Source organism: Manis javanica, chromosome 9, assembly GCF_040802235.1.
Source record: "Manis javanica isolate MJ-LG chromosome 9, MJ_LKY, whole genome shotgun sequence".
Taxonomy (NCBI): domain Eukaryota; kingdom Metazoa; phylum Chordata; class Mammalia; order Pholidota; family Manidae; genus Manis; species Manis javanica.
The window spans coordinates 67,277,147-67,304,827 of NC_133164.1; the positions used below are offsets into that span (position 1 = coordinate 67,277,147).

Consider the following 27,681-nt stretch of genomic DNA (forward strand, 5'->3'; position numbering starts at 1 on the left):
AGCTGAAATGAGGCAGTTAGGCAGGGAAATTATTTAATGCAGAAGAAAAAAACAAGTGAAAACCGCTCACCCAGCAACTCGCCCCCGCACTCCTCCGATTCCCTCTCGGACATCAGCGTGCACTGATGCCTATTTTGTTTAGTACTTACAGTAAGACATGAAATATGCACTCATTTTTTCAGAGGAAATTATCTGCTTTTATTTTAGAGCTTTTTATTCTGATATTTCCCCCAAAAAAAGAGAAAAATTACCACTTTCCAAGAGTCTCAAAAATACTAGAAAATCTTTCTGTGAGTAAATATTCTGTCGCTTTCCAGATATTTTCTTCCTCATATCCTTTCTTCACTCCAAAACTTTTTCCTCTACTCAAGCCCTGAGACCGTAGTCAAAAGTTCTAGTATCACAACTACTAGCTGAATATCATGGAATAGCACCAGCCAATCTCCAGCTTTGCAGGTGCAAGACTTATAAGAGGGCCTGAGCGCCCAGCCACCGCCCCTCCCGGGTTCTGGCTTCAGACATCCTACTCATAAGACCGCAAGTATCTGCACAGGCTGTGTGTGAATTAACCAGAGGACAAAAATGAAAGTAATAAAAAGAAGAGCAAAACTGAAAAGTAAAAACCAAAGGAAAGGAACCCTTGGCGTCACGAGCAGACCCGAGAGGGACCCGATCCACCTACTACTTACTAGACTGACAAAATAATTACAGTGATTCACAGGACTTTTTGATCTTTTTTTAAAATAATTGAATAGCATGTACTGTAAAGCATTTAACTGTAAGTTGACTATTGTGATTCTGATTTTTTACAGGTGGTGGTGGAAGTTAACAGTGAATTTCGAATCCAGGTAATACACAGCAAATCTATTTTTTTTCCAAATTAAAAGCAAGGAAAATGGTTTGGGAGTCACAGCATATTTTCCAAAGTAGATTCGTCCTTATAAGTAAAGTGAACGCCATGCCAAAATAAATAAATCGTCAAAACTACCTATTTTCCCAGTAAAAGCACCCTCTCTGACATTAAAATTACCCTTTCCTCCCAAAGCTTCAGTGGAATGTGAATTATGAATAAAAATTAACAAACGCTATTGCTTTATCCTGGCACCTCAAGGTAAGAGATTATAACACCAACAATGGAACCATCAAGTGGCATTCCATCAGGAGGCAGAAACGCGAATGGATCAAGTTCGCCGCAGCCTGCCGGGAGGGCGAGGACAACTCCAAGAGGAACCCCATTGCCAAAGTGAGTGCGCCCCACAGGCCCGACCCGGGAGCCAGGCTCCGGGGTGCGTGTCAGGACGCGTCTTTTAAATATGTTATGACCATACCTCACTGAAAAGTCACAACATAGGACAGACCTTCCATCACTCAGACTGTCAAAAGTGGAGCTATTCAAAGGTGCATTAAGAAATGTACGCACTCAGGTAAACAGTTGGACATTGACCCACCTGACTGCCAAAGTGAATATACACGTGACCGTGTGTTACCACAAACTCGAAAAGGAAACAAAATCACGATTTAAATGAGAATTGAACCCTCAGTACCTTCGGAGGATCTATGTCCACGTGGGTGCTCTTTTTGCCTCAATCCATTAGAGCTGAATTCCTAATATGGCTTTTCCATAAACATTCACATTGTAGCCTTTTTCATACTCTCTCTTCCTTTCATTTTCTATTATCTTCCTTTGTATACACATGCACACACTCAGAAACACATCCCCACACACAGACTCACATACAAACATACAGATGCACATACAGATGCACACACACTGACACATATATGTACAGAGGCCTCCCGGGAAGGTTTGCTTAGTCACACAATATTTTATTTCAGAGAAAGAGTCCTGGTTTCTATAACCACTTATCTGGGGTCGTCCCCTTGATTTTCTGATAATACATCCTCCACATTTTTAGAATTAACGGCTTCTACATAGAGTCAAGTAACGTCACCTATGTAAATACACTTAAAACTTTCTTCTCAAGCTTTACAATAAAAAAAAAACTTGAATCAGAAGATCAAAGTATGTGATAACAAATTGGTTAAGTCCTTAAAAGTGTGAGGAGTCTCTCACTGTGCCAGTGGCAGCACAGAGCCTGGAAACAGTGTGAACGGTGGTGATGCTGAGTGAATAAGAGAGCAGGGATCCCATAGGCTTCAGTGTATTGGCTGATATTTTACTTTGTCCTTACTGGAAGAAACAGAAACTGAACTTCTATTGCATTGTCTGCTGCCACTGAAAATGCTAGAGCTGTGATTACCCTACTTGTGTAGGAACTTAATTCTCCATTCCTGTCATTTTCCAAAAGGATAACAGGTACTCCCATTCAACGATGCTCAGCAAAGACAGCTGTCAGACATCAAACAGAGCCCTTCCTGTCTGCTCTCTGATGTTTTCACTGTGCTCTTCCTGCAGATTCACTCTGACTGTGCCGCAAACCAGCAGGTTACCTACCGCATCTCTGGAGTAGGAATTGACCAACCACCTTATGGAATCTTCATTATTAATCAGAAAACTGGTGAAATTAATATAACATCCATAGTTGATCGAGAGGTCACCCCTTTTTTCATTGTAAGTGGGCTCCATGTCAATATATATGTACTGACCTAAATTGTTTTTGGACTATCTTAAGCTCAGATCAGACTTGATATGATTTCAAGAGCCTTAATATTAGGCATATGTGGTTGTCTCTTAACTCATGAGCATCCATTGACCCAAGAGAAACAAAAGATTTAGATGCAGGAAGGTTTCATTTAAATGACAGCAAAAATGGTAACCTCTGGTCTGTACCTAGCGGGAAGCTAGATGTTGTTTGGAAGGCCAAGTACCTAACTTATACTTCTATTTACTGAACTCGGTTGAGAATATCCACTCCTTTAACTGATGCCAAGTGCTGATTCTGGAACTGGCAAGAGAGCCTGTTCTGAGTAAAGCCACTGTATTAAAAGTCCACATTGCTCAAGCTCACCTGAGCTCAGAATATGCCCTGGAGATATTTTAGTTCATCCTGAACTGCTTCTCCCTCCTTCCTTACACTGCCCGTGGCCGACCCTTCACCTCATTTCCACTGTCAGCAGCTGGCCTGGTGGCCAGCTTCACTGAAAAGCCTGACCCTCCAGCCCAAACTCCCACAGTTAATTCTCTCTCCTCCAGTCCAGACGTGATTTGCGTTTAATCCAAATAAAGGATCGATTTTCTTCTTTTTCCCACAGCTTATCCCAAGAAATGCCCATTGTCCCATCATTACCTGTCTCCTTGAGATCCTTATCCCATCAACTTCGCTTTTCGGTCTCTCTTCCACTTGCTCCGTCTGGCTCCTTCCATTTCCATCTATCACCATGGCCAGCACTTATTAATACTTAAAAAAATAAAGAAAAGGAAAACTCTTCTTGATCTTGTAACTACTTCTTTCAAAGTTCCATCAATCCATATCCCAAAACACCTTCGAGCAGGAATCTGCACTGTAGCCGCCCACTCACGCTGCTTGCCTGCATTCCTCAGACGGCCTCAATTACCTAGGCTTCTATTCCAAATCTATATTCTTCCTTAGCACTGTTTCCCCTACAAACTATTAGCCTATTAGCTTTCCTTGAAGCACAGTGCACTTTTATGTGAAATACCACATAGTAAAATAGTATACATTAAACTTATGAACAGTTCAAATATGAATAATAATGATGATACAAACACCCGTGGCCACCACCTTGCTCAGGCACCTTATTTCTTTAAAGCTCCCACATGCCTCTCCTTTACCACACCCTCCAGCCCCATCGCCCCTTCTCCTGACTTCGAACAGTGCATTTTCATTGCTCCGTTTCTTGCCCCACCTGCATCCCTTTTCTTAGAAATGCTCTGCCAATTCCCTGTTGAAATTCTCTTCCATGATGAATCCCAACCACTACATTCTCCTATGAGGTCCCAGCACTCTTTTTTATTCTTCCTTTGTATTTCTCACTGTGTCACCCTTCCTCCATGATATTTGAGTTCATGTCCATCCTCCCTGCTGACCATCAGCACTACTCGTACGTCCAGCCCAGCAGGAAACAAGGTGCCCCCTTCCTCTTAGCTGCCCCCAGAGCCCGCACAGAGCCCACGCAAAGTACAGACTTCATAAACGTGTGCTGCACCAGCTAATTCTTCTTCTTTTCTTTCCTAGATCTATTGCCGGGCTCTGAATTCACTGGGCCAAGATTTAGAGAGGATTCTTGAGCTCAGAGTCAGGGTTTTGGATATAAATGATAACCCTCCAGTGTTTTCTATGTCTACTTTCATAGGACAAATAGAAGAAAATTCTAATGCAAGTAAGTAGTCTATTTTATTAAGTGAACAAGAATATATTGGCTTCCAGATCACTCTTAACATCCAGGCAACTGGAGGCTAAACTATATCAAGGTACTATGTCCCAAAGGCAAGAGATCAGTCTAGAAAAGCATCCAGAGCAGAAAGGGGTGAGAAGTCTCCGTAATGGCTTCCCTTCCACTGCGGAAGCAGCACTAACCTGTCATATACGAGGAACAACTCCAAAGTATAGCAGGATTTCGCCCTGCAACTCACACCAGCTCTCTAGTAGTTCAAAGCAAACATTTCCCCCTCTTACACATGACCCAATAAATACAGGTTTTGTTCACTTTTCACTCACATCACTGATTTTATATACCTGACGCATATCATAAGCCTACCCCTGGCTGGCCCACCATGCACAGACCAGCTGGTTGTCTCCGGTGGTGCTGGCTGAGAGACACCAGAGCACCTATAAAGTAGATAGAGCATCTACCTGTCAAAAACATCCTACATAAAACTTCACATTATGGAATAGTATGTAAAATATGGCCCTGTTTGTTTCCAAAAATGTGTTTGTATATATTTATAGAATTACAGACATATGTACCTGTTTGTTTCCAAAAATGTGTTTGTATATATTTATAGAATTACAGACATATGTACCTAAGAAACTAAAGATAGTGTTTGCCTCTGGAGGATGGTACTAGAGAAAACAGAACAGATTTCTATTCCATTTTTACTTCCTGTGTCATGTGAATTTTTACAACAAATATTCTTAGAATGGTACTTTTAAAAGTTCAAAGGGTAGTTACTGTATTTTAATGAAGAAAAATAAAATGTAAGGGCATCTTGAATTTATAAGAAATTATACAATTCATGGAAAAGATGAGGGGATAGCACAAGGTATGTAGTTAAAGCAGGCAAATCTTTCAACCTACTAGGTGCCCACAACATCACTAGGGACCACAAAAAACAGAGCAGTAATGTATATTTGTAAGTGTGCATTATTCAGTAGGAACTCATATGATTTCCCCTCATTAATCTGTGTAATCCTTTCATGCAGTCAGTGAGGATTGTACTAGTATTACCCCCGTGTGTAGCTGAGGAAACTGAGGCCAAGGTCATACAGCTAGAAAGTGCTGCAGTCGGAAAAGAGTCATTCTGGCCTTAATGTCCTTTTGCTCCACCATAGCAGTCTTAAAACAGAAGAAAAAAAAAAGGAATTATACTAGAATGAGAAATGGAAAGGCAGAATAAAACATTTCTTTGTTTTCTAACTATCAGTAATGTCTAGGGCCTTGGTAAAAATGTGTTATTTTTGTCAAGGCAGAAGTACAGAAAAGAGCTAAGATACTGATACTTTGAAGAAGCCAAAAGGGAAGATGACAGAGCACACGTTATACGTGCCGGCCCTGGGGGAGCCACACGCTGCACCGCGTGGGAACACAAATGCCAACTGCCTGTTTGCAATGATTTTTCCTTGATTTCTAGATACACTGGTGATGACTCTCAATGCTACCGATGCCGATGAACCAAACAATTTGAACTCAAAGATCGCCTTCAAGATCATAAGACAGGAACCTTTGGATTCACCAATGTTTATTATCAACAGATACACTGGAGAAATACGGACAATGAATAATTTTCTAGACCGAGAGGTGATTACTGTCTCTTGAATGGGTTGTTAGTCTCAAAACTTTTCAGTGGTGCTAAAAGCATCATGTCTAAGAAAGTCAAAGAAAAAGAAAAAAGCTCCAAATTTTAATTAAATGATTTCTTCACATAATGGCAATGACATAGGAAATGCCTTCAAAATGAAAAAAATGGAGATTCCTCAAATACATTTTGTACTGCCATTTTTTATACCTATTTATGATTTGCCTCTTTAAGAAACCTATATCCAGAGAGTACATAAAAATATAAAATACAGGCAAAAGCTCCTTTAAAAAAAAAGTGTGTTCTATAATAAAATGAATTTAAGGAGCACTTGCTCTTATGACCCCATCTCAGCAAGCTGCAGTGCATGTGAACATGGTAAAAACTCCAAGAATTTTTACAAGCTAAGAAACCTGTTCATCTTTCTTTAACCCAGGATACCCTAAGCTTATTCAGTAACAGATTTTCTTCCTCTCACCTACTGGCAGCCCAGGGATTACTCTGGGAAATGAATTACAGGATCAGAATGATAGAAATTGACTATTTAGCTTTTTCTCTCTCCAACTTATACAGCCCAGTGGGATTCCTTCAGCATCAGGAGCTCTAAAGGGTGAAGTAATTCCACAATTACTGGGAAACCACCAGGGCAGCTATTTTTGCCCTGGGCTTCATGGAGAGACCTCAAGATGCCACTAACTATGACTCCCCTAAAGTTGCATCCACAGTCTGAAGGAGGATGCATAAACTCCTGTGTCTGGGAAAGACTACACAGCTTTTACCAACTTCTAAAAATTTAAGCACCATTAGGTAGAATCAGGAAGACAGATCATCCACAACTCCACTGCCACAACCCACTGCCCCCACCCCCATAAACGCAAACCACTTGTCTCTGTATTCTTTTTTGCCCATTTCAGGGACTAATTATTTAGGGTTTGGAATTTTACAGCATAAATTCTTGGTAAACCTTTGTCTCTCTCCTGATCATGTTGATCTGCTTTGCCCTTTATAAACTTTTTCAACCCCTGGACATCTTTTTTTTTTTTACTGTTGCTTCTTTTAAACGATGCTGGATAAGCATTGTTGGGAACAGAAGTGGCAACTTCCATATTGATACATGTGAGATTTGTGAGTTCTCAATATTCGATGTTACCCTCTCTCCATCAGATTTATGTAAATGTTGAGCCAATATTCTTGTCTATGCCAAAGAATAATGTCTATGTCAGCTGTGATATTGTTTATACTGTATATTTTTAGCAATACAGCCAGTATTCTCTTGCTGTAAGAGGCTCTGACCGAGATGGCGGGGCAGATGGCATGTCAGCAGAGTGTGAATGCAGCATTAAAATCCTCGATGTCAACGACAACATCCCATACATGGAACAGTCTTCAGTAAGTTTTCATTTCTGCAATTAATAACCTTACATGCATTACATTCTAACAATTGTTCAAACAGTTCTAATTAGAGGTATGCATGTTATCTTTAGACACAGACACCCCAAAGTTAGACAAGACTTTGGCTTGTGTGAAAAAAAAGATTTTTACCAATGAAAAGTAAAATTATAAATACAGATTCCTTTTCTATATAATGAACACTCTTTATATAAACATTTTTTATAACTCTAGTCTAGCTCTTCTCTCACATTATTTGCATTAAGATTTTTGTACTTCTTTCTTTCAGTATAAAATAACTATCAAAGAAAATACTCTTGATTCAAACTTGGTCCAGATTAGAGTAATCGATTTGGACGAGGAGTTCTCAGCAAACTGGATTGCAGTAATTTTCTTTATCTCTGGAAATGAAGGAAATTGGTTTGAGATAGAAATGGATGAAAGAACAAATGTGGGAATTTTAAAGGTGGTTAAGGTATGGTACAATTATCCTAGATTTTTTGTTTTCTTGGTTCTTTTCAAAACGTTAATCTTAAAACGATGCTAACATTTCACAAACTTGAGTGGATGAAAGAATAAAAATACTGTGTTTTAAGGACTATATATAACGTAGAACTTTTTCACAGAGAGATTTTCTCCTTGTATCATTTCAGAAAAACAGGCACTGAACTTTAGCTTCAAACTCTTTTCTATCAATGCAGTGCCTTCTCACAGTTCACATAAACTGAAAGCATCTTATTTTATGCTTACAACAAAGTATGATTAATCCTTAAGATTGTGTCTTAAGGTATTTGAAGAATATTTTGAAAGAAGATTTAACATTTTAACAAAGAAAGTGTCTGTATCAGTATTGTACATCAATTATTATGCACTAAGAATATATTCATCACATAAATTGAAAGTAGTTTATTCAAGTGTGTTATCATAAAATTAAAATTAAATTACTCTAATTGTAAGATTATCACATTCTCATCTCACTGGGGCTGCCGACCAAGGCTTTTACAAACATAAATACACTAGAAATTTGCCCAAGGCAACAGAGTTCTCCTGTGTGCCCTTACATTAATGATCCATCACATTTACTTGTGGAAGAATTGCCTCTAAGATGTGAGAAAAAAGTATCTGACTCCTGGGGAGCTGATGGTGAGGCATCACCCTGTGCCACAAGATTTAGCAAGTTTTTAAAATCTGAAATAGCTGTGTCTGGATGGTGATGCACACAATATGTATTCCTCGTGGTGACATGTATTCCTGCCTTCAGCATAGCCCTTGGGAATTAGACTCCCAAGGAGTTCTGCTCCCCTAGGCATGCATGATCATCTGTCTCCCGCATCTTCAAGAAGTGCCCCATTCCTGCAGCTTGTATTTACAGAGGCAGTGGCTCTTGTTTATTTTTCACAGCATCCCCGCAGATTAGCTCACAGGCCTGCACTGCAGATAAACACACTGAGGTTCAGAGACAGTGTATAATCCGCTCAGGTCTTCACAGCCCGTAAGTGGTACAGCTGATGTTCAAACCCAGGTTTCTCTGGCTATTAAGTTCATATGCTTTCTGCTACTATTGGATGGATGCCTGGGAAACTGAGTCCTAATCTAGTTTACCTCAAATTAGTACCTTCCTCTAGAAAAGTAGTCTATGTGTCCTCAATATCTCTCTCTGTAAAATGAAATGATGATTTTTCTCCCAGACATGACATCATGGATTATCTCCTTGGTTATGATGATAAAGTAATGTGTGTGTGTGTGTGTGTGTGTGTGTATAAATGTATACCTATACATGATTTCATAGCCATTCTTAAAATTGCAAATAAAGCCAACATTAGAGCAAAGATTGAAAATTTTAGCTAAGTGGAAAGTTCAATATGTGAATTAATGGTCATCTAAATTACTCTTGTGAAAATTAGAAAAATGTATTTGGTACTTACGGGCATAAGTCATCATTGTGGGCTTTATAGATAGTTGTTATTAACACCATCCTTCATAAAGAAAATGACTATTTGATTATTTTACAAAGTGAAGTGAATTTTTTCCACACTATATTTAAGACAGTAAGGATTCCTTTTTATGATGTATATACAAGTTCTATTACCTGACTTATTGAAGTCACATTTACAAAAGTAAAACTTCCTCTAAAGAGTTCCTCATGGATAAAACCAGTCAAACGATTGAACCTATGGTTATTTGGCCCAAACTTTGCAATAAATAGAGCTACTTTCTGAGAAACATGAAATGGTCAAAACTAACGTAAACTGTCTTTGCACTACAAGATACTTGAGTGTGACCATCCATAATAAGTTTTTTGTTTGGTGGACAGTTAGAACTCATGTCATGTATGTCCAACTTTTCAACAAATGATCTAGAACAATTGGATTTTCCCTTAGTATGTTTGCATGTGTTTGTACTGAATTAAAGATAAAATAACAACAGATTCTATATTTATATGTATTTATATTTAATAAAGGAAAGAGATGTAAGAATTTTTTTGCCTGTTATCAAAAGATGTTTCTTTTTTCTAGAACATTTTTTCTTCTTTTCATAAAACTATTTCACTCTTTATTTTCTAGCCCCTGGATTATGAAGCTATGCAGAATCTGCAGCTTAGTATTGCTGTTAGAAATAAGGCTGAATTTCATCAGTCAGTTATGTCTCAGTATAAACTCACAGCAACTACAGTCTCTGTGCAGGTAGAGAATGTAGTTGAAGGCTCAGTGTTCCGACCAGGTTCAAAGACGTACGTAGTGAATAATAATATGGGAGCAAATTATAAAGTGGGAGAATTTATAGCTACTGATCTGGACACAGGCCTGCCTTCAACAACTGTTAGGTAAGACTACTATTTTCCAATTAGTTTTCACTACGTATTGAACTTAAGGACATATGTTCTTTCTAGAAATTTTAAATCTGAATTAAAATATTTTTCGTTATTTTTGAGAACATCATTCAATCACAAAAGGTATGAACTTCTGAATTGTTACTTAATTTAGAGTGTTTAACTTAAGAAAATATAAACATTTGTGCAAAATGTAAGATGTAAACATGTAGAAAAGTAAAATGTGAAAATAAGGTATCTTGAAAGTTTAACACTACTGTGTGTATATATTTTATTGACCTCTCAGTGAATTACCACAGATCATAGCTATTCCCCCTGGAAGATTTTATGGACTGATTCTCCCACCATAAATATGCCACAATTTGAAATCCATTAGATATAGTTGGCTCATGTCAGTTACTTTCTTCACTTTAATCAGTATTTAATACTGGTCAGTAGTAACTTCTATTCGAGAAATCAGTTTATGTTGATGTTTAATATAACTGAAAAATTATACTAAGGAAGTGTCATGCTATGTAGCTTTTTAAAACTCTATCCAAATATTTCTGCTTGATCACGAAAAATCTATGTGTATATGTGCATATGTACTTTACACGTGAACTTGTGTTCAAGAATAACAATGAGGGGAAAGACCTCCCCGGCGAGCGTTAAGTTCTCTGTTCTCCTCATACCATGTATCTCTGATCTAGCTGTTAGCACACTGTCCACCATTCCTGATGGACTCTCTTGTACCCCACAGAGGTGAGTTCACTAAAGGCAGACCTCCCCACCCCCACCCATCTCCTCTCCCAGTTCTAATCCCTGAGTTTAGCACAATGCCTGAGACACAGAGTTATCTAACTGGTGTTTAACCAATATGTAAATGAGAAGGAGAACATCAAAGTCAAAGATGAAGCAAGAAAGACAATAGTGTGGAAAGACACAAGCCAAGGACAGTTTAGAATTCAAATGAAGTCCTATGAAGTCACTGTGTAAATGGGGTGAAAACAGGGAGGAACGAAGGCAGAGCTGGCGAAGGAGAGGTCACTGCTGCAGTTACAGAACAGTTTAGAATCGGGAGCAGCCCAGGAAGTCCCAGGTTCTGGGTCTTCCAGGATAGTTCTGATGCTACCAAAATGAAAAGAAGGCTGCAACCATCCAAGGGTTGTCCTGACATCCAAGTGGGCTAAGAGACTTTATCAGAAGAGGCGGCTCAGTAATTCTTTATTTTTTTATGTTAAATCTTCATCTAAGCATCCTCAAACAGCTGAGAATGCCCTGAAAAAAATTAAGTTTCTAATAACTGAAAACAATATCCAGTAATTACAACTACTGACTGGAAATACACATTTTATAATTTAAAAAAAACTCTCTTTTTAGATATTAATTTGTCCTATTTTCTTTCCAATACAGATACATAATGGGGAGTAATCCAACTGGTCTGCTCGCTATTGACCAAAGAACAGGCATAATTACTTTGAGAAATAGAGTTACCATGGAGCAATATGAGATGCTTGGGGGAAGATACCAAGGAACGATTCTATCTATAGATGGTAAGGAGTCAATTTAGCTTTTTTCCCTTCCAGAGGAAGTTTTATATATATGTGTATATACATATATGTATATACACCCACACACACATACTCAGAAATTAAAATTTTAATTTTTATGTTTTGAAGTAAGTGCTTTTCCAACAAAAGTTATCATCTGGGTATTGTAGAATCAAGTTGTTAATGATATAGAGGCAGTATAATTTAGCAGCTGAGTCCATGAGCTCTGGAATAAGACTGGATTGTCTTGTACCATCACTTACTAGCTATGGGATTTTAAAGACTTTTAACCCACTCACGCCTCAGTGCTCCGTTCTGTAAACCGAGGAGATGACAGTGCGGACCGAGAACTATTAAAGGAGCCACCACATGTAGAAGCACTCAGAAAAGTGCTGACATTCCATGAGGTTAGTTCTGATTAATGTCAAGAGTTGAAATGTTTAAATTGTACTCTGAGATTATTTTCAAAGAATTAGTCCAGAAACCAAGTTAACTTCACATAATTTTTGGAAAGTTGATGTACAACTTTATATAAATACTTTGGGAGCAGCATGCTCATATTATTTTTCAAGGCCAATAAAATTAACTCAGCCTGGGCACCAAACAGGGGAAGTTCCCAGGGCTGATTCCACAAAGTGGTGATTGCTACTTCCCTTCTACTTCCTCCCTCCGTTCTCTTTCTCTCTCCCTCCCCTTTTTCTCTTTCAATGATCCTAAAAAGGGGTTGAGAATTCCCACTAGCTTTACAGATTAAAAAGAAAGAAAGTAGCATTTCTTTCAAGCCATCCAACAATTCAGAATTTAACCAACTTACACTGGTCTTTTCCACAGTCAGTCAAAAGAAATATAGTTTTTAAAATGTATATTACTAATAGAAATGTACAGAAATGTTGATTCCATCCATAGATCAAGCATGTTTTGATTCCATGCTGAAATCATCTTAAGCAATTGCTAGCTTACTCCTTTTCTTACCTTCAACCTCATGTTTAATTGGATACATTAAGGGGAAAACGTAACTTTTGCTTACAAAATTGTTGGGCTCCTGGCAAATAGAGAGCAGTCCTTTTATCTTCAAGAATCGCAACCTTCTGGAGATATATATCACATGTGATGATAACACAAAAATAATAAAAACAATAATTGAATTGACAAAGCTGAGCTGAAAGGATATATGGACTTTGATGTCAGATAGACTGGATTTAAACATGTCTCTGGTATATACTTCCAGGAGTATCTTTATTCATTTATTCAGAAACTATATATAGAAGGCTAGCAAAACATCAGCCATTCTGCCAGGTTACATCAGTGGACAAAGTCTGACAACATAGCTCACATTTATATAATAGAGATAAATAAAAACAATAACTGCAAGCAAAACCATTCCTATATTTTTACCCAATTCCAATAATATTAGGAAAAAATCCTAAATAAAAAAGACAGAATATACAGAGATGTTAATTATGGTATTATCTGTACTGGTTAAATATTGAAGGCAATAGCAATGATAGACAACTGGGTAGATAACCCACGGTCCACTTGATATAAAATTCTGCAGCCAGAAACTATTTTCATGAAAAGTTTGTTTAAATATGGAAGAGTTCTTACAATGCAAAGTAAAAACTTAAAACAGAATGAACCACATGATCTATCAATGTAGCATACATAATTAGCAGATTTTAGGCATTGTAATGAAGGCTAAAAGGTAAGATATCAACAGGTTGTCTTGGGTAGTGCTAGTATGAGTCTGTTTTTGTGTTTTTGTTTTTGTTTTTTTGCTTCTTTATATATTTCTACATTTTTCTACTTATATATAATGTCCAACTACTTATAATGCAAACAAGCAATCCAATAAATCATGTTACTAGTAATAAGAATAAGGTTGATTATAACAATAACTCAAAGTTCTTGAGAAAATTATATGCTGTGTGAAAGAAGAGAGGGGATGTGAACTCCACAGTCCAAGCAGGTTTATTGCTGAACCTGAGAGGGACCCCTCTGTCCTGGCCAACAGAACAAAGGAAGGAAAGTCTCTAACAGGTCAAGAGGGTTTTTGTGGCCAGGGCTCTGGCGGCCTCTTTGAGAGGAGTGGTCAGGGGAAAGATGGGCTTGTGGCTTGCTGATGCATCCTCTGGAGAATGCTTGTAGCCTAGGGAAGAAGACACCTAGGTCTGTCTGAGAAGGTGGGTGGGCTTAGTCAAAAGGTGGTATTTAGGTCCGGATTCTATCACTGTGACACCTGTAAAGTCCCACAGTAGGAACATAAATATTGCTATTTCTCTTCTCTTCCAGTTAGGCAAAATCTACTTAGCTTTAGATTATCTGAATGTATAGACAAGAATAGTATAGTGTGTATATAATTTGAAAAATAAATCACATTTTCTTTTAAAAATAGATATGCTATGGTGACTTTTGAAGCAAATTTAGCTTCATAGATACAGATTGCATAATATTTAAAAGATGAAGTGATGTGTTTAAAATACTAAAAACCAGCTACATGGCTACAAAGCATTTAAAATAGCAGAAAAAGCATTGGAGGATGAGGAAATGGGGAGATGTTGGTAAAAACATCTCTAGATGGGCTCTAGAATAAGATAATATTCCATCATTATCATTCCTACGCTACAGCAAGAATTATGGACACCAAAGTTCAACCAAACCTCAGAATTATGACAAATTTCTAGCCTAATAGCACATGTTGTGAAGAAACTATGCTGTATGGTGGATGCTAGACTTTGGAAGTCTTATCTCTGAAAGAGAAGAAAATCACACTGTGAACTGTCAGTACTGTGGTTTTTCTGCACTGAGCAATTCCTAATTGTGGATTATCATGTATTCAAATCCTGTGGGGAGTATATAGTGCAGACAATGGATGAATCCCTGTCAAGGTAGTTTAGAAGAGAAGAGTTAAAGCAACTGCATATGGAACACAGACACAAGTAGCTTCCATTCATTTAAACAGAATGTGGACTATGACTGTCTTTATTTATCTAAGGCCTTTATTGAATTGGTCTAAGGAACTTTTCTCATTTAAAAATATCTTCTTTATCACCTGTGACATATACTATTTTTTTGTTAAACTGTTATATAAACATATGATTATCTGATACTGTTTAAGAGACCAATTTTGTTGTAAGATAAGGACACAATTAAAAGGCAGATGTATTTCTTATTCAACTTTACTGAGGTATAATTTACATATAATACACACACCTTTTTTAAGGGTACAGTTTGACAAGTGTTCACAGATGTATATACCCATCTGTGCACTGATGCAAACCAGACGATAGGACATGCTTCACCACAAGGCATTCCTCTGTGTGCCCTTGTAGTCAATACTACTTCAGCCTCACTCGGGTGCTAATCTACATGTAGAAGCATTTTGATACACTACCTTTTGTATCAAATGTACTCAAAATTAGTCTACTCTTTTGAAAGACTAGTTGGTTGGTTGGTTAGATGAAACAAACAGCAAGTGTGGCGCAATTAAGTTGAAACAAATAAATATCTCCACCTCTGTGTTTACCCAACAAACATCATAACTTAAGGAAACTGAAGAACAAGAAGAAAACAAAGTTACAGTATCTGCTTATGGAGCAAAAGTGCTGTCCCCTTCCTATTGCTATCAAGACTCCCACCTCCATGGGGGCCACTGCCCCCTGCTAGGAGTTGTGAGCCTAGGGGGCATGCTGCTTTACGTCAGGTTTTTGTAGAGATGACTTACCAGTCTGTTCAGAATAAACAAGAACCGAAGATGAAAAGCAGTAAAACAACAAATAAAAATGGGCTCTAATATGTAGAAAAGTGTGCAAAAAACAGTCTAGAAATGTCCCCTCTCTGGCATCTAACACATAGTCAGCCAATGCATGTTTATGATTCTCAATAGAGGAGACAGTTTTTCAGGGGCACTGATATTCAGCACAGCTTGATTTAAAAACTGAGCCACTGTTGGGGGTAATATGGGAGTTACTGAGTTGATGGGAATAAAGACATTCAGATAAGTGTTGATGCATAAAGAAAATAAGTTTTGTATTGTCCAACAATTATTACAGTAAATGTATAAAACATTTTCTCTATTTTGAATCTTGTTACAGATGTTCTTCAAAGGACTTGTACTGGAACAATTGTTATTGTCCTTCAAGGCTTTACGTGGCCTATTACTGGAGGTACCACAGTTTCCGGAGGTAGTACCACTCGTGGAACAGAAATAATTTCCACTGAAACTGGCTTTTCCACCAACACACTGGACTTCACCAGTGCAGTCGTATATACTGGAAGTGACTATTTCCCAGACAATATCCATTTTGGTCCTGCTGGCATCGGGCTGCTCATCATGGGGTTCCTAGTGCTGGGACGTAAGTGCTCTCACAGTCGTATTTCTATGCACCACCCCAAAATTGTGGGGAGGAGACCTTTTCTGACCCTTTGATAAAATACACTTTCAAATTATTCTTCTGTGCGCTTCTGAAGAAATTTGTATGTCAGCTGCTGGGTTTAAAAGGTAAAACCTCCAACTGCTCGGCCCAGTCCATGTAATGGGAAAGCGCCCTGCAGGCAGGGCGGTGGGAGCCCGCAGCACCGGCAGGTCCGCAGAGTGTGACGTGAAGTGTGCGTGCAAGGGAATGATCCTCTCATCTCATGGTTTTAGCCATATCAGTTTTAACCAACATTTTAAGACTCTAAAAGTAAATCCTTTATGAAAGTAACTTAATTACCCGGTGCTGCTTCTCTGTTCTGCCAGTAATACGCACCTCTGGCTTGGAGTTCGTTCTTCAGGCCGAGAACTGATGAGGATGTGTTCATCTGACTCACAAGCTAGCTGTGGGCCTGGCACAGTCCCACGAAAGCGGAGCGTGTGAGCGTCTGCTCCTCCCTCCCTCCCTTGTCAAGCCCTCCGGGTCACGCTCCTTCTCCCAACCTGCTTCCTCTCCCCTCCTCTTGCCCCCTTGCATGTATTTCTGCGTCCTTTTCTCTCTTTGTCCATTCATCCCAAATCATTTATCAAGTTCACATAGTATAAAAGGCTCTGTGTTACAAAACTTACAATATATAGATGAAAAAGAAAAATCCAAGTGATTAACAGAAAAAGTCATCATTTAGCAGTGTAATATTTTCTGTTTGTGCATGCATAATTTCAAGGAAAGATATCCATGTAGGGGAAAATAAGAGCCTCACAGAAAACAGTTGCTTGAAGTATGAATAAGATTTTACTGCTGAAATAAAGGCAGGAACGTGTGAGAGGAAAAAAATGAAGGACCGTGGGTGGGAACGCACAGCGCCAGACACATGGCCCTGCCTCTCCGGCTTTCCTTCTAGTATCTTCCTGAGTGATGACAAGGATGAGACTCATCTATTTTACTAATATAATACTATTTGTAATCTGACTGCTATACAACAAATGAAAACGGGTTCAGTCTAGTATACTGATGATCACATTGATTTTGGAATGTGACCCTTATTCAGTTTGCTTTCTCGAACTTTCTTAATAATTTTAGCACCAAATGGAGTTAAATCAGGGGTTCAAATTTAATCACAAATAAGCAGGTTGCTTTGTTTCAATATAGCCCAACTGATCATTTCCTGTGCCTGCTCTTTCACCATCAGTGGTCCCATTTCTGCTGATCTGCTGCGACTGTGGAGGCGCCCCCGGCGGTGGAGCCGGCTTTGAGCCTGTTCCAGAATGTTCAGAGGGAGCGATTCAGCCTTGGGCGGTAGAAGGGCCACAGCCTGAGCTCGCCGTAAGTGCCAGCTGTAAGAAGCCTTTGGGAGTTTCCTAAACGTGCTTATGCACATGAACCAAGACTCGGTGACCACTCACAGTCCACCCTCTCCTCTGGGCCGGGATCACCAAGGTGCACGAGGACAAGGGAGGGATCAAAGCACTTTGAAATTAGATGCAAGTAACCAAGGAAGGCTTTCTAAATGAGGTTCAGGTTTTAAATAGATTTCTAAAGTTTCTGAATAGTATTCTTGCAGAAAGTCTGAGATAATCTGAAAATAAACCGATGTTTAACCATAGAAATAGAAAGGAAAGTGATTACAAATGGGAAACTGTTTCCTGTCTTTTAGGATATGACCACCGTCTGTGTACCACTACCCAATAATGCACATATCATGGAAGGCATCGACCACTCAGGTAAGACATTTTTTATTTTAGCAGCTCAACTGACTAATAAGAAATTCTACTCTTTCCTTACATGTCGTCTTGTGTCCCATTTATCTCATGGGTCTTTAAATTGCTTCCCCCATTCCTTTTTAAATGACTAGTTTGCCAATTAAAAGGACAGGAAAAACTTACAGTAATTGTTACTCTAACATGCTGAATCTTTAGCATCTTCCTCAATCACCAGAGTGATTGAGCACCTCCACAAACAGGAGAAAAGAACTGAGTTGTAACCACCAGTCAGTGTTGGTTGAGTTTTTTGTGTAAAAGAGCAGATGTTATTTACCAAAAAATAATAATCAGAATTAGAGTACCACCCAATGAAATGAGGTCTGTGCTCATGTTTTGAGGCTAGAATCTACCTCCACAGTTCATGGATGACTCAAAAGCACTCTGACTTCAGCTGCTACCATGACAGATAAAAAACTACATCCCTTCTCACCATCCACATAAATGTTGACCTAGAATGATGTGTCCAGTCTCTTAAATCGAAAGTAAGTGGGTAAAACACTATCAAAATCTTTCAAAGCTCTAGCTGAGGCTCTGTGTATGTGGTGGAAGTTTCTCCTTAACCGTGGATAAGACTAGAAATACAACTACCCTTAAAACAGGGAAGTTCACAGGTGGCAATGAATTTGAGTGAAATTCTCATTGAGTCTCAAGACTCAAATGAATGCTATTAGAATTTCACAGCAGATTGCTATCAGTATAATAAAAGGAACAACTAATTTTTAAAAACTCCTCTCTTTAAGAATAGTTGTACCATCTTACCTTTTTTCAAAGTAAATAAATATTATTATGTTATTTTTTTCTCTTAGTCTTTTTCAAACTTGTAATCATTTCTTTTCTACTTTAAATTCCTTAAAATATAGGAAGCATAGGAATGTTTATAGCTTGTAGAACTGAACCTTATGCAAAGTACTGGACACGCTGGTCTGTAAAAACTATTCCTCCATCTGATGTGTCCATTTTTATTAGTGATGCCAACGTCCCCCACCTCAAAAGCAGAAACTCATTGACTCTTCGGTTTCCCTATTAATTGATGCCCTATCAGTTCTCAAGACTTGTCAAATCAAGAACTTCATCAGAATTTATTTATGCAGTTATTTGCTCATTATGCAGACAGACCTTTGTGCAAACCTTGAACAAAACACAGTGAGAGACACCAGAGTAACCGAAGTATGAAAAACACACTGTCCCCCAAATCAAGGTCTCCGCAATATTAAAGCCAAGGTACATGGGTCCAACCACCAACATTCTCCCTGACTATGGCACTTCCATAGTCCAGGCCATCATTTTATCTCACATTCCTCCAATATTGCAACAGGCTCCTACTGACCCCTCACATTCAATTGCAAATCCAAGATTCTCCAAGCAAACCTTTCCCCAGTCCACAGGCCTGGTTTCTTCATTAAAACCCAGTGGCTCGCGGGGCCTTCTTCCCAGGGCTCTGTGCTTCTGATATGTTGGGGTATTCTTATATTATTTAACTTTAGAATTTGGGTATTTTCTCCCAGCTTTCCTCAGTTTGAAATAAATTCTCTAAAGCAGAGGTTTTTGTAAACTCTCTGCAGCCTGCTCTCCCAGCACAATACAATTACCTACAAAGCATTATTGACAAATAATTATCAAATTAACAACTTGATTAATAAAATTTTTTGAACTCTATGTCCTAGGTATACCTCCTTTCTTTATCTATCACCTTCATTTTATTTCTTTGCTCACAAATGCAAACTGTACATTATAGTAAGCAACCAATTTTTTGTCTACAATATGCTAGAGAAAGTAAATTTAATTTGATCGACGTGTTTAGGAGTCTACACAAACGAGTACGGTGGCAGAGAAATGCATGAGCTGGGAGGAGTAGAAAGGACGACAGGGTTTGAATTAATAGATGGAGTTAAGACATCAGGAGCCTCTGAGATACGTCCAGAATATCCTGGAACATTAAGAAGAAATTCCATGAGGGAATGTAGAGAAGGGGGTCTGAACATGAACTTCATGGAAAGTTACTTCTGTCAGGTAAGTAACTCCAACCCCATGCCTCCCCAGCTCTACTTTGTCTGCAGCATGAAGTCCAAACTCCTTCACATGGCAATTAAGGTCATCCACAAACTGACCCCTTCCCTCTTCCTTCCAACAACTTCTAACAGCAACTCCACTTGCCAAGTGCTTTCTCTTCTTCGCACTGGTCTGGCCCTCCCTGCCTCTGCTTGTGTCTGCCCCTCTAGGGATATCTGTATCCCATCCCCACCCTCACAAATCCCCACCCATCCTTCAAGACTCAACCCAAAAATCACTGCCTCTCTGAAGTTTTTATGCTTAACCCTCTCATCCCAAATTGGATTGCTGTTTTTTTACCTGTATTTCTGTACTTTGTACATGTTATAGAACACACCACTGCTAAAATCTGTTCATTTACATGTCTACAGCCTTTCTTAGTGTCTTGTCCACAGTCTCTACATCATGTTGCCAGTCCCCAACTCAAGTCCAGGCACATAAAACACATACGATGAGTGGGTTCAAGAGCCACAGTACACTTCCAGAATATTCTAAGAACCAGCTGACCCCAGGGAAAATTAGCAGTGCCTGTGGTTACATAAGACATGATGCTTAAGCCTTTAGGAATTTCTTGTCTCTGATATATTGACATCTGTCCGCATCCTGGCCTCAAATACCTACTAACTCTCCCAATGGATTAGAAGGTGGCTGATGTTTTGAAATCAAGGAGACCTGTGCTGAAATCCATAGGAATGCCTCCTGCCCACATTTTTACAAATGAATATTATATTTACATGAAAAGCACAATTCTGCCTCAAAACTTCTGCACTTGAAGTTCCTTCTGCCAAGAACACTCTATCTGCTTCACTCACCCTGTCGTTTAATTCTAATCTCTGATCAAACATGACTTTATGAGACACCGTCCTCGGCCACTCTGCCTGAGAAAACAACCCCAACAGGCTGTATGCCTTCACCCTGCCCCTCACCCTCCTGACAAATGTGTTTGTGTTGTCTGTCTCATCCGAATAAAACGTAAGCCCTACACGAGGGACTTTACTTGATTGGGTCCATTACTTCCTTGCTGAGCTCCTAATAGAGTGTCTGGCAAATAGTAAAGACTCAAAAAATGGATTTTGAATGAAACAGCACACTGAGTTGGTTTGCTAATAAAGGTATCTGATACTTAGCCTGAAGGTCAGCACTCCAGTATCACTAACAAGAAAGATCAAATTTTCACTGTGAACTGAGCTCTTCTATTTTTAACAACTGTCTTTGGCCACCTTCAGTTTCGAATACAAAAGTGTCATTGACCCAGAGTCAAATTTTCCTGCTGTTTTGCTTAAAAAGCCACATTGAAATAAATCTTCACAGAACCACCACAATACCCTGCATTTAAAGGAAGAAAAGTGCAATTCTGAATGAATCAAAATCAATTATGACCTACCTTGTTTAAACAAACCCAAAAAAAGGACACCAATCTGATGTACTTCAAGTTCAGTGTTTTTAATTACAAAATAATGCATGTGAGTCATTGAGTTCTTTTGAATCCAAAGTGCACTATTAGGAAGAATTCCATCTACAGAAATTTTTGGAATAAAAGTATTATCAGAATTACAGTTAAAATATTTCTAACCAACTTCTTTCAAGCAATTACATAATGACTTTTAAAGAATCTCTAGTAGGTGTTAGAATTTTTTATCTATCCATCTTTGGTAATGCCCTGGGAGAAAAAATAACGATAAAGACTTCTATCATTGTTAAATATGTGTTCATGATTCCATTCTTTCTTTCCTCTGCAAATTCAGAAAGCATATGCTTATGCTGACGAGGATGAAGGGCGCCCATCCAATGACTGTTTGCTTATCTACGATATCGAAGGTGTGGGCTCCCCTGCCGGCTCTGTAGGCTGCTGCAGCTTCATTGGAGAAGACTTGGACGACAGCTTCTTGGACACCCTGGGGCCTAAATTTAAGAAGTTGGCAGATATCAGCCTGGGAAAAGAAGTGGAGCTGTACCCCGACCCTGACCCCTGTTGGCCACCAGACGGTGCTGAGCCCATCTGCCCCCAGCAAAGCGCAGAGCCCCTCGTGTGTGGGTACCCGCCCATGGCCCCGCCCTTCGGCACTACCTCAGTCATTTCCGAGGGTGTCTGCCCCTCAGGACCCGGTGTGCAGCATCCCATGCCTATTCCTGACCCTCTGGGCTACGGTAATGTCACGGTGACCGAGTCTTACACCACCTCTGGCACTCTGAAGCCCTCTGTCCACATCCACGACACCCGACAGGCATCAAACGTGCTGGTGACGGAGAGGGTGGTCGGTCCCATCTCCGGCGCCAACTTGCATGGCATGTTAGAGATGCCTGACCTGAGAGATGGGGCAAACGTTATAGTGACAGAGAGGGTGATAGCACCGGGTTCCTGTCTGCCCACCTCTCTGACCATCCCCGATTCCAGAGAGCAGTCAAACGTGGTTGTAACAGAAAGAGTGATCCGACCAACCCCCGGGGTGGCGGGCGGTCTGAGTGTGCCCCCCGAGCTAGCAAACGCCCAAAATGTCATTGTAACAGAGAGAGTTGTCTCTGGCTCTGGCAGAGCTGCGCTCGGCGGAGGCAGCAGCCTGGTCTGCGGCGCAGCGGGAGCAGGTGGCGGCGGCAGTGGGCTGAGCAGCCTGGGCGGGGGCTTGGGTGTCAGCATGGGAGGGACGGCCACCATAGGCCACACGAGGAGTTCCTCCGAGCAGCAGTTCAGCCAGACCCTCGGGTCCGCCTCACCGGGCATGGCCCGGAGTCGGATCACAAAGTACAGCACTGTACAGTACACCAAGTAGCAGGGGCCCAGCATGCTTTTTTCAGCAATTGTGATTTCGGTCCACTTCCCACCACCAAAAACTAACCATGTGATTCATGACACACAGCTCAGTGCTAAGACAATCGTGGAGCACAGTGAGAGACCACAAGGAGAAAAATAGATGGAAATGGTGCTGTGGGCCGCAGCTCTCCTTAGCATTCATAGACCCTTTTCTTATTAATACTAATGGAATCGCAACAGTGAACTAAAACTTAGGCTTCTGTGTGCCTGTATGGCCTGGAGGTTCTTTGCTTCTGTATGGCCAATGGTGTATTTCCAGCACGTGTAGTAAATAAAACTTGGTCATGGAAAGCACTGGCCTTAAGATGGCAATTGGCATAATTCTCCTTGCTCTGTTTCGATGTGCCGTGTAACACAGGCAATACTCACAAAGAATTGAACATGTAATACCTGCTCATGTGTGTGGGAAGAATTTGAAATATGTGCCAAATGCCCCATTTCACAGATAATATAAATAAAAATCCAACCATATATTCAGACCAGGGTTTACTACTAAAGAAGAAAACCCAGGTATATGGCCATGTCCACTTGCCACCAACCCCTCCTGTTCTGGCAAATTATGAAATGATTCATGGGAGGGAAATCCCACCAGAAAGTGGCAACAGGGAGAGATTCGCAATGTCCAAGCCTCAATCTTGAAATGGGGCTTCAACTAAAATTCCTGAAGAGTCAAGGACTTTTCTGATTCTACTTTCATTTACTGGTAGATGCAATATTCCGTATTGGACACGGGTCAGGCTGCAAGAATCACATTCATTTCTCCCTTTGACACAGTGGCTCTGACTTAATAAAAGAAAATATGTCAAAGTGTACTTCTCAGATTGAAGCAAGGAACACGTGACACAGTTGTCATCCCTCGTGGTGAATTACTTTCCGGGAAGCAGATGGCAACTGCATTGTATTTTCAGGTTGAGTTTTTTAGTAAGTGTCATTCATTAATCTCCAGCTGCTTATTGTCCATCTCCTAAGTAAAAAGAATTTACTTAAGCTGAGCTGTGAAAAAATAAGCCTGCAGTATGGTTAAGCTTTGGGAGAATATTTTTAAGGGGATCTAAAAAGAGTTTTTAGAACGTGTAAAATGTTTAATGGGAACAGTTAGAATTGTTCAGTAAAGTAATATACCATACTATTAGTTTTACTCGAGTTCAGTACTTTTTAAAACAACCCTCTGCTGCTATTTTGAAGGGATCAACTCGCAACTTTTAACAAAGTTGATGATACTGTGTTAACACAAATGAAACCATACTAGAAAACCCCATTTCCTTATTCTATCCCACTCCCTAATGAACTTTCTCACTAGCATAAATTTTACATTTTTGATTTTATTTGTCCATAAGCTCTCAGCTCATATATGCTCCAATTTGTAGACAGTTTCCAAATTATATAGAACAATATATTTTTCTAGCTACAAAATTTAGTAATGTACTATTGATGGTATGTCATTTCTGTGTGTTTGCTATATAGTTAAAAATGGTTAAAATCCCTGAATAGAACCAAAGCATTATTAAACTAGAGGTAAATTTACTATTGCATGGTAGAGGAATTTTTTTCTCTTTTCCAAATTCATTGATAATATGAGCTCAGTGAAGTGAAACTGGATATGACAAATCTCTTAAGGATTACTCTCTCCAATTACTCAAATTTCCCAGGGTGTTACAAGATCAAAGACTAGTTATTTAACCTCCAACACTTGTCAAAGTGGGATAGGAAGTGAATTATTTTATCTAGAGCTATTTTGTTCAGTGTTAAAGCTGATGTCAATATTTTCAAAGCCACAAGAGATATCTTATTTTAACTCTGTGGGCTATATAAAATCTTGATAGTATGATGCCAAAATGCGGAGGTATAAATAAAGTCATAAATGGGAGTCTTTTATTTCTTTCTCCCATTTTGGGGATTCCAGTAATGATGGGTAATATTCCTAAAAACAAAGTCAAAAGGTACATACTGAAATACACTTGAGTAGCCTGGGTCCAGGAGATTGAAGGAATAATTAATTATTAGCCAATTAATTAAAAGGTACCTGAGTGGTATCTGACCACAATTGGATTACTTGTCACTTTGATGTGACATATCATCAGAAGTGTTTTCTTAAGACTCTCAATATCTTCCAGAAATATTTTTTAGGTTGTCTAATAAATGCCGGAGTGACAGTCTTTAATAACCATGGTTATTAAGATCCATTAGTCACATAAAGCCTTGGGAGACAAAAGAAAAACATGTCAGTATTAGTTACCAATATTTCTAAAAATTTCAAATCATTTTTTTTCAGGATTACACACTGATATTCTCTTTATTCTAACTCTTTATAACTCTAATTCTTAAAATTACCTTTTTAAAGACATTAACTGTTCTAACAGTCATTTAAAGGCATTTTTTTTTTTCAATGAATAGCCTTTGGGCACAACTCAAGTCTTCTCTTTAGATGCTTTAACTCAAAGACTTTAGGTCATCCCATAGACCGAAGATATTGAAATTATTTTATAAGTGAATAGTTATAATTGAAATCTATATTGCAAGCTGAATCTCAGATCCACTTGCTCTTAAAAAAGAGAGAAGGAAGAAAGAGCAATTTAAATGTTATGTATATATACTTTAAAAACAAAGTCTTTGATGTTTATAAGACCTCTGACTTTCTAGAGCAGTGGTGATTAGGGGCAAAAATTAGTGTATGTTAATACTTCCTTTGTTATTTAATATCAACCAAAATACCATCCTGAGCTAATTTTGACATTGAATTCCAGATAAATCCACTACACATTATTAGTCTCTATGTATGTTGCCTGATTTAACTGTATTTGCACTGAAAAATTTACAGAAAAATTTCTCTCTGGGGTCATTTATAGGGCTTCATTGTTCTGCATTTGTGTATCAAATTTTTAACATCATAATCTTCAGTCGATGTAATGTTCTGACAGAATTTTAATTAAATAGTTTCAAGAATTACATGTCCACTCAAACTGGATGTTCTAGTTATATACATAATTCATTTCTGAGTTTATACAAACATTTGAATGTCAACCAGGATATAACAGATGTGACACCCTTTGACTTCACTAGGAGTCCAAAGATAGTGCAATCATTGGCTAAAATGGCCACGGCTACTCAGAAAAGACATTTGAAACCAAAAACAACTCTTAAAAGTACTAGCTGCATTCTTTTGTGCCTATGTAATAAATCCCAACCTTTTGTGAGATTTCTGGTATTTTCTAAGACCCCCTTCACACTGCACTAGGACACAGCAGTCCACATAGGTTACAAATACCCATGAGAGAAACTCTGCCTTCCAGTTCTAGATGATTCAATTCATGCTAGGACAAAATGAATCAATCAACCTATTAGCCATCAAATATTTTTCAAACAATGAATAATTTATTGTTTAGTTGTTTATATTCCCTCCATTTTGGTGTATGTGAATTACTAAACACTTTATCATCAAACTGTACTGAGTCTAACTTATTTTTCTTTTGCTATTTTACAAGTTTTTCTTTAATCTACTATTCGTCTTTGGCGAGGTTTAAAACAAGGTGCCTTCCCATCTCAACATAAATGTTCTTGGATTATTTGGGTACTAGTTACTGCTTGATCATCTGTTGGCTATTTTAAGTCTGTAATTTCCAAAGAGTTATGTTTACAGCAATAAAATTATTGGTATGCCTCCATTATCTTTTCTGACTCACAAGGGGAGCAATGGGTTTTAACTATAAGGAATAATTAGAAGTTATCAAATCTAGTGATTATTTTCAGCCCAAATGAGGAAAGAAATAGTCATTTTATGTTCACACTGTTAAAACTTATTTTCCTTTTCCATTTCTGAGCTCTTTTTTTTCATGTTTACTGAGAAGCCTACGCCTAGAGTGCCTCTGAGTAATGTCAGAGCACAGCTTTGAGCAGCCTCACACAAATAAATGATAAATAGCTTGTGTTTTAAATTTTGATTTGTTTTGATATTCTAAACATCCTTGTGCTTCTATTTTTCTCTCTTCCATATTCCAATTCTTACTTTGTTTCTACTAGCATGTATTTCTTTTAAAATGGCTTTCCTTCTCATTTGCTTTTAAAACCACACCCTTTTATCTTTACTGGAGTCCCTCTGCTCGCCGCTGTCCAATGCCACCTTCAGACCATCACCAGCTTCAGCGGCACAAAACCCTGCACTTTTCAGGCTCGGTGACCTGCTTGTAATCTGCCTCATCTCCTGTTTCTACCACTTGCAGAGCTCTTAATAATGCCTGCACTTCCACTGAAGACCCTTAATATTCTGGCCCACAGTCTGCTGTGACTTCTCCAACTCCTAAGAGTGGTCGCCATCACTGAAGTGACCACAGGGTGAGGCACGGACCCCCAGAATGCTCAACTGCTGGACTCCACCTGCACCGCTTCCTTGTCCTCACCTGGCATAGAAACCAGGGGGCCTGTTTCTGCCTGCACAGCCTCTGGCCATGTCCTCCTTATCCCACCAGCTCGTGTGCTTCGTACCCATGGCTGTGATTTCTCCCCTTCATCAGAGTTTCTGAGACTCTGGCCAAATGCTTCTCTATGATCTGGATTCTCTCACAGACTTCCCGCCTCATTGAACTAGGTCACGTCTCTACGCTTGGTCCTCAGAACTCCACACCTCATCTGCCCTCACCATTCTCATTATTGACCTAAGCCTACTGCTCACTGAGAAAACAAGTCATCAAACTCAAGCCCACTCATCTGCCCCTGTCAAAGCCGCCCCTCTGTCTGTCCTGAGCCCACCATCCCCGTGCTTGACTGCGATGGAGTCAGTGTCCCATTCATAAAAAAGACGTTCCCCCACTGTGCCCAAGGACTTCATTCCCTTCCTAATGACTTTTTTCCTAAACCTTCAACCTCTCTCTCTCCCTTGGAACATTTCCATCAGCATGCCTCCCACATTTGATCCAGTGGTAAGTCCTAATGGCTGTGATTGACTCTATTACTAAGATATAACTCAAGCCA

The 27,681-nt window shown here is 39.2% G+C and overlaps 1 protein-coding gene across 1 annotated transcript in view; it reads left to right on the forward strand.

Moving 5' to 3' along the window:
- Positions 1-26,378, forward strand: part of DSG1 (desmoglein 1) — a 34,065-nt gene extending 7,687 nt beyond the window's left edge. Inside the window, exons 2-15 of the mRNA XM_017661754.3 lie at positions 813-848; positions 1,112-1,243; positions 2,417-2,572; positions 4,158-4,302; positions 5,774-5,940; positions 7,193-7,327; positions 7,617-7,802; positions 9,892-10,151; positions 11,550-11,689; positions 15,778-16,038; positions 17,288-17,421; positions 17,753-17,819; positions 19,660-19,868; positions 21,653-26,378. Of these exons, the coding sequence (XP_017517243.1) occupies positions 813-848; positions 1,112-1,243; positions 2,417-2,572; positions 4,158-4,302; positions 5,774-5,940; positions 7,193-7,327; positions 7,617-7,802; positions 9,892-10,151; positions 11,550-11,689; positions 15,778-16,038; positions 17,288-17,421; positions 17,753-17,819; positions 19,660-19,868; positions 21,653-22,675 (3,051 nt within the window). The 3' untranslated portion in view covers positions 22,676-26,378. The remainder of the gene's footprint in view (positions 1-812; positions 849-1,111; positions 1,244-2,416; positions 2,573-4,157; positions 4,303-5,773; positions 5,941-7,192; positions 7,328-7,616; positions 7,803-9,891; positions 10,152-11,549; positions 11,690-15,777; positions 16,039-17,287; positions 17,422-17,752; positions 17,820-19,659; positions 19,869-21,652) is intronic.
- The last annotated feature ends 1,303 nt before the right edge of the window (positions 26,379-27,681 follow it).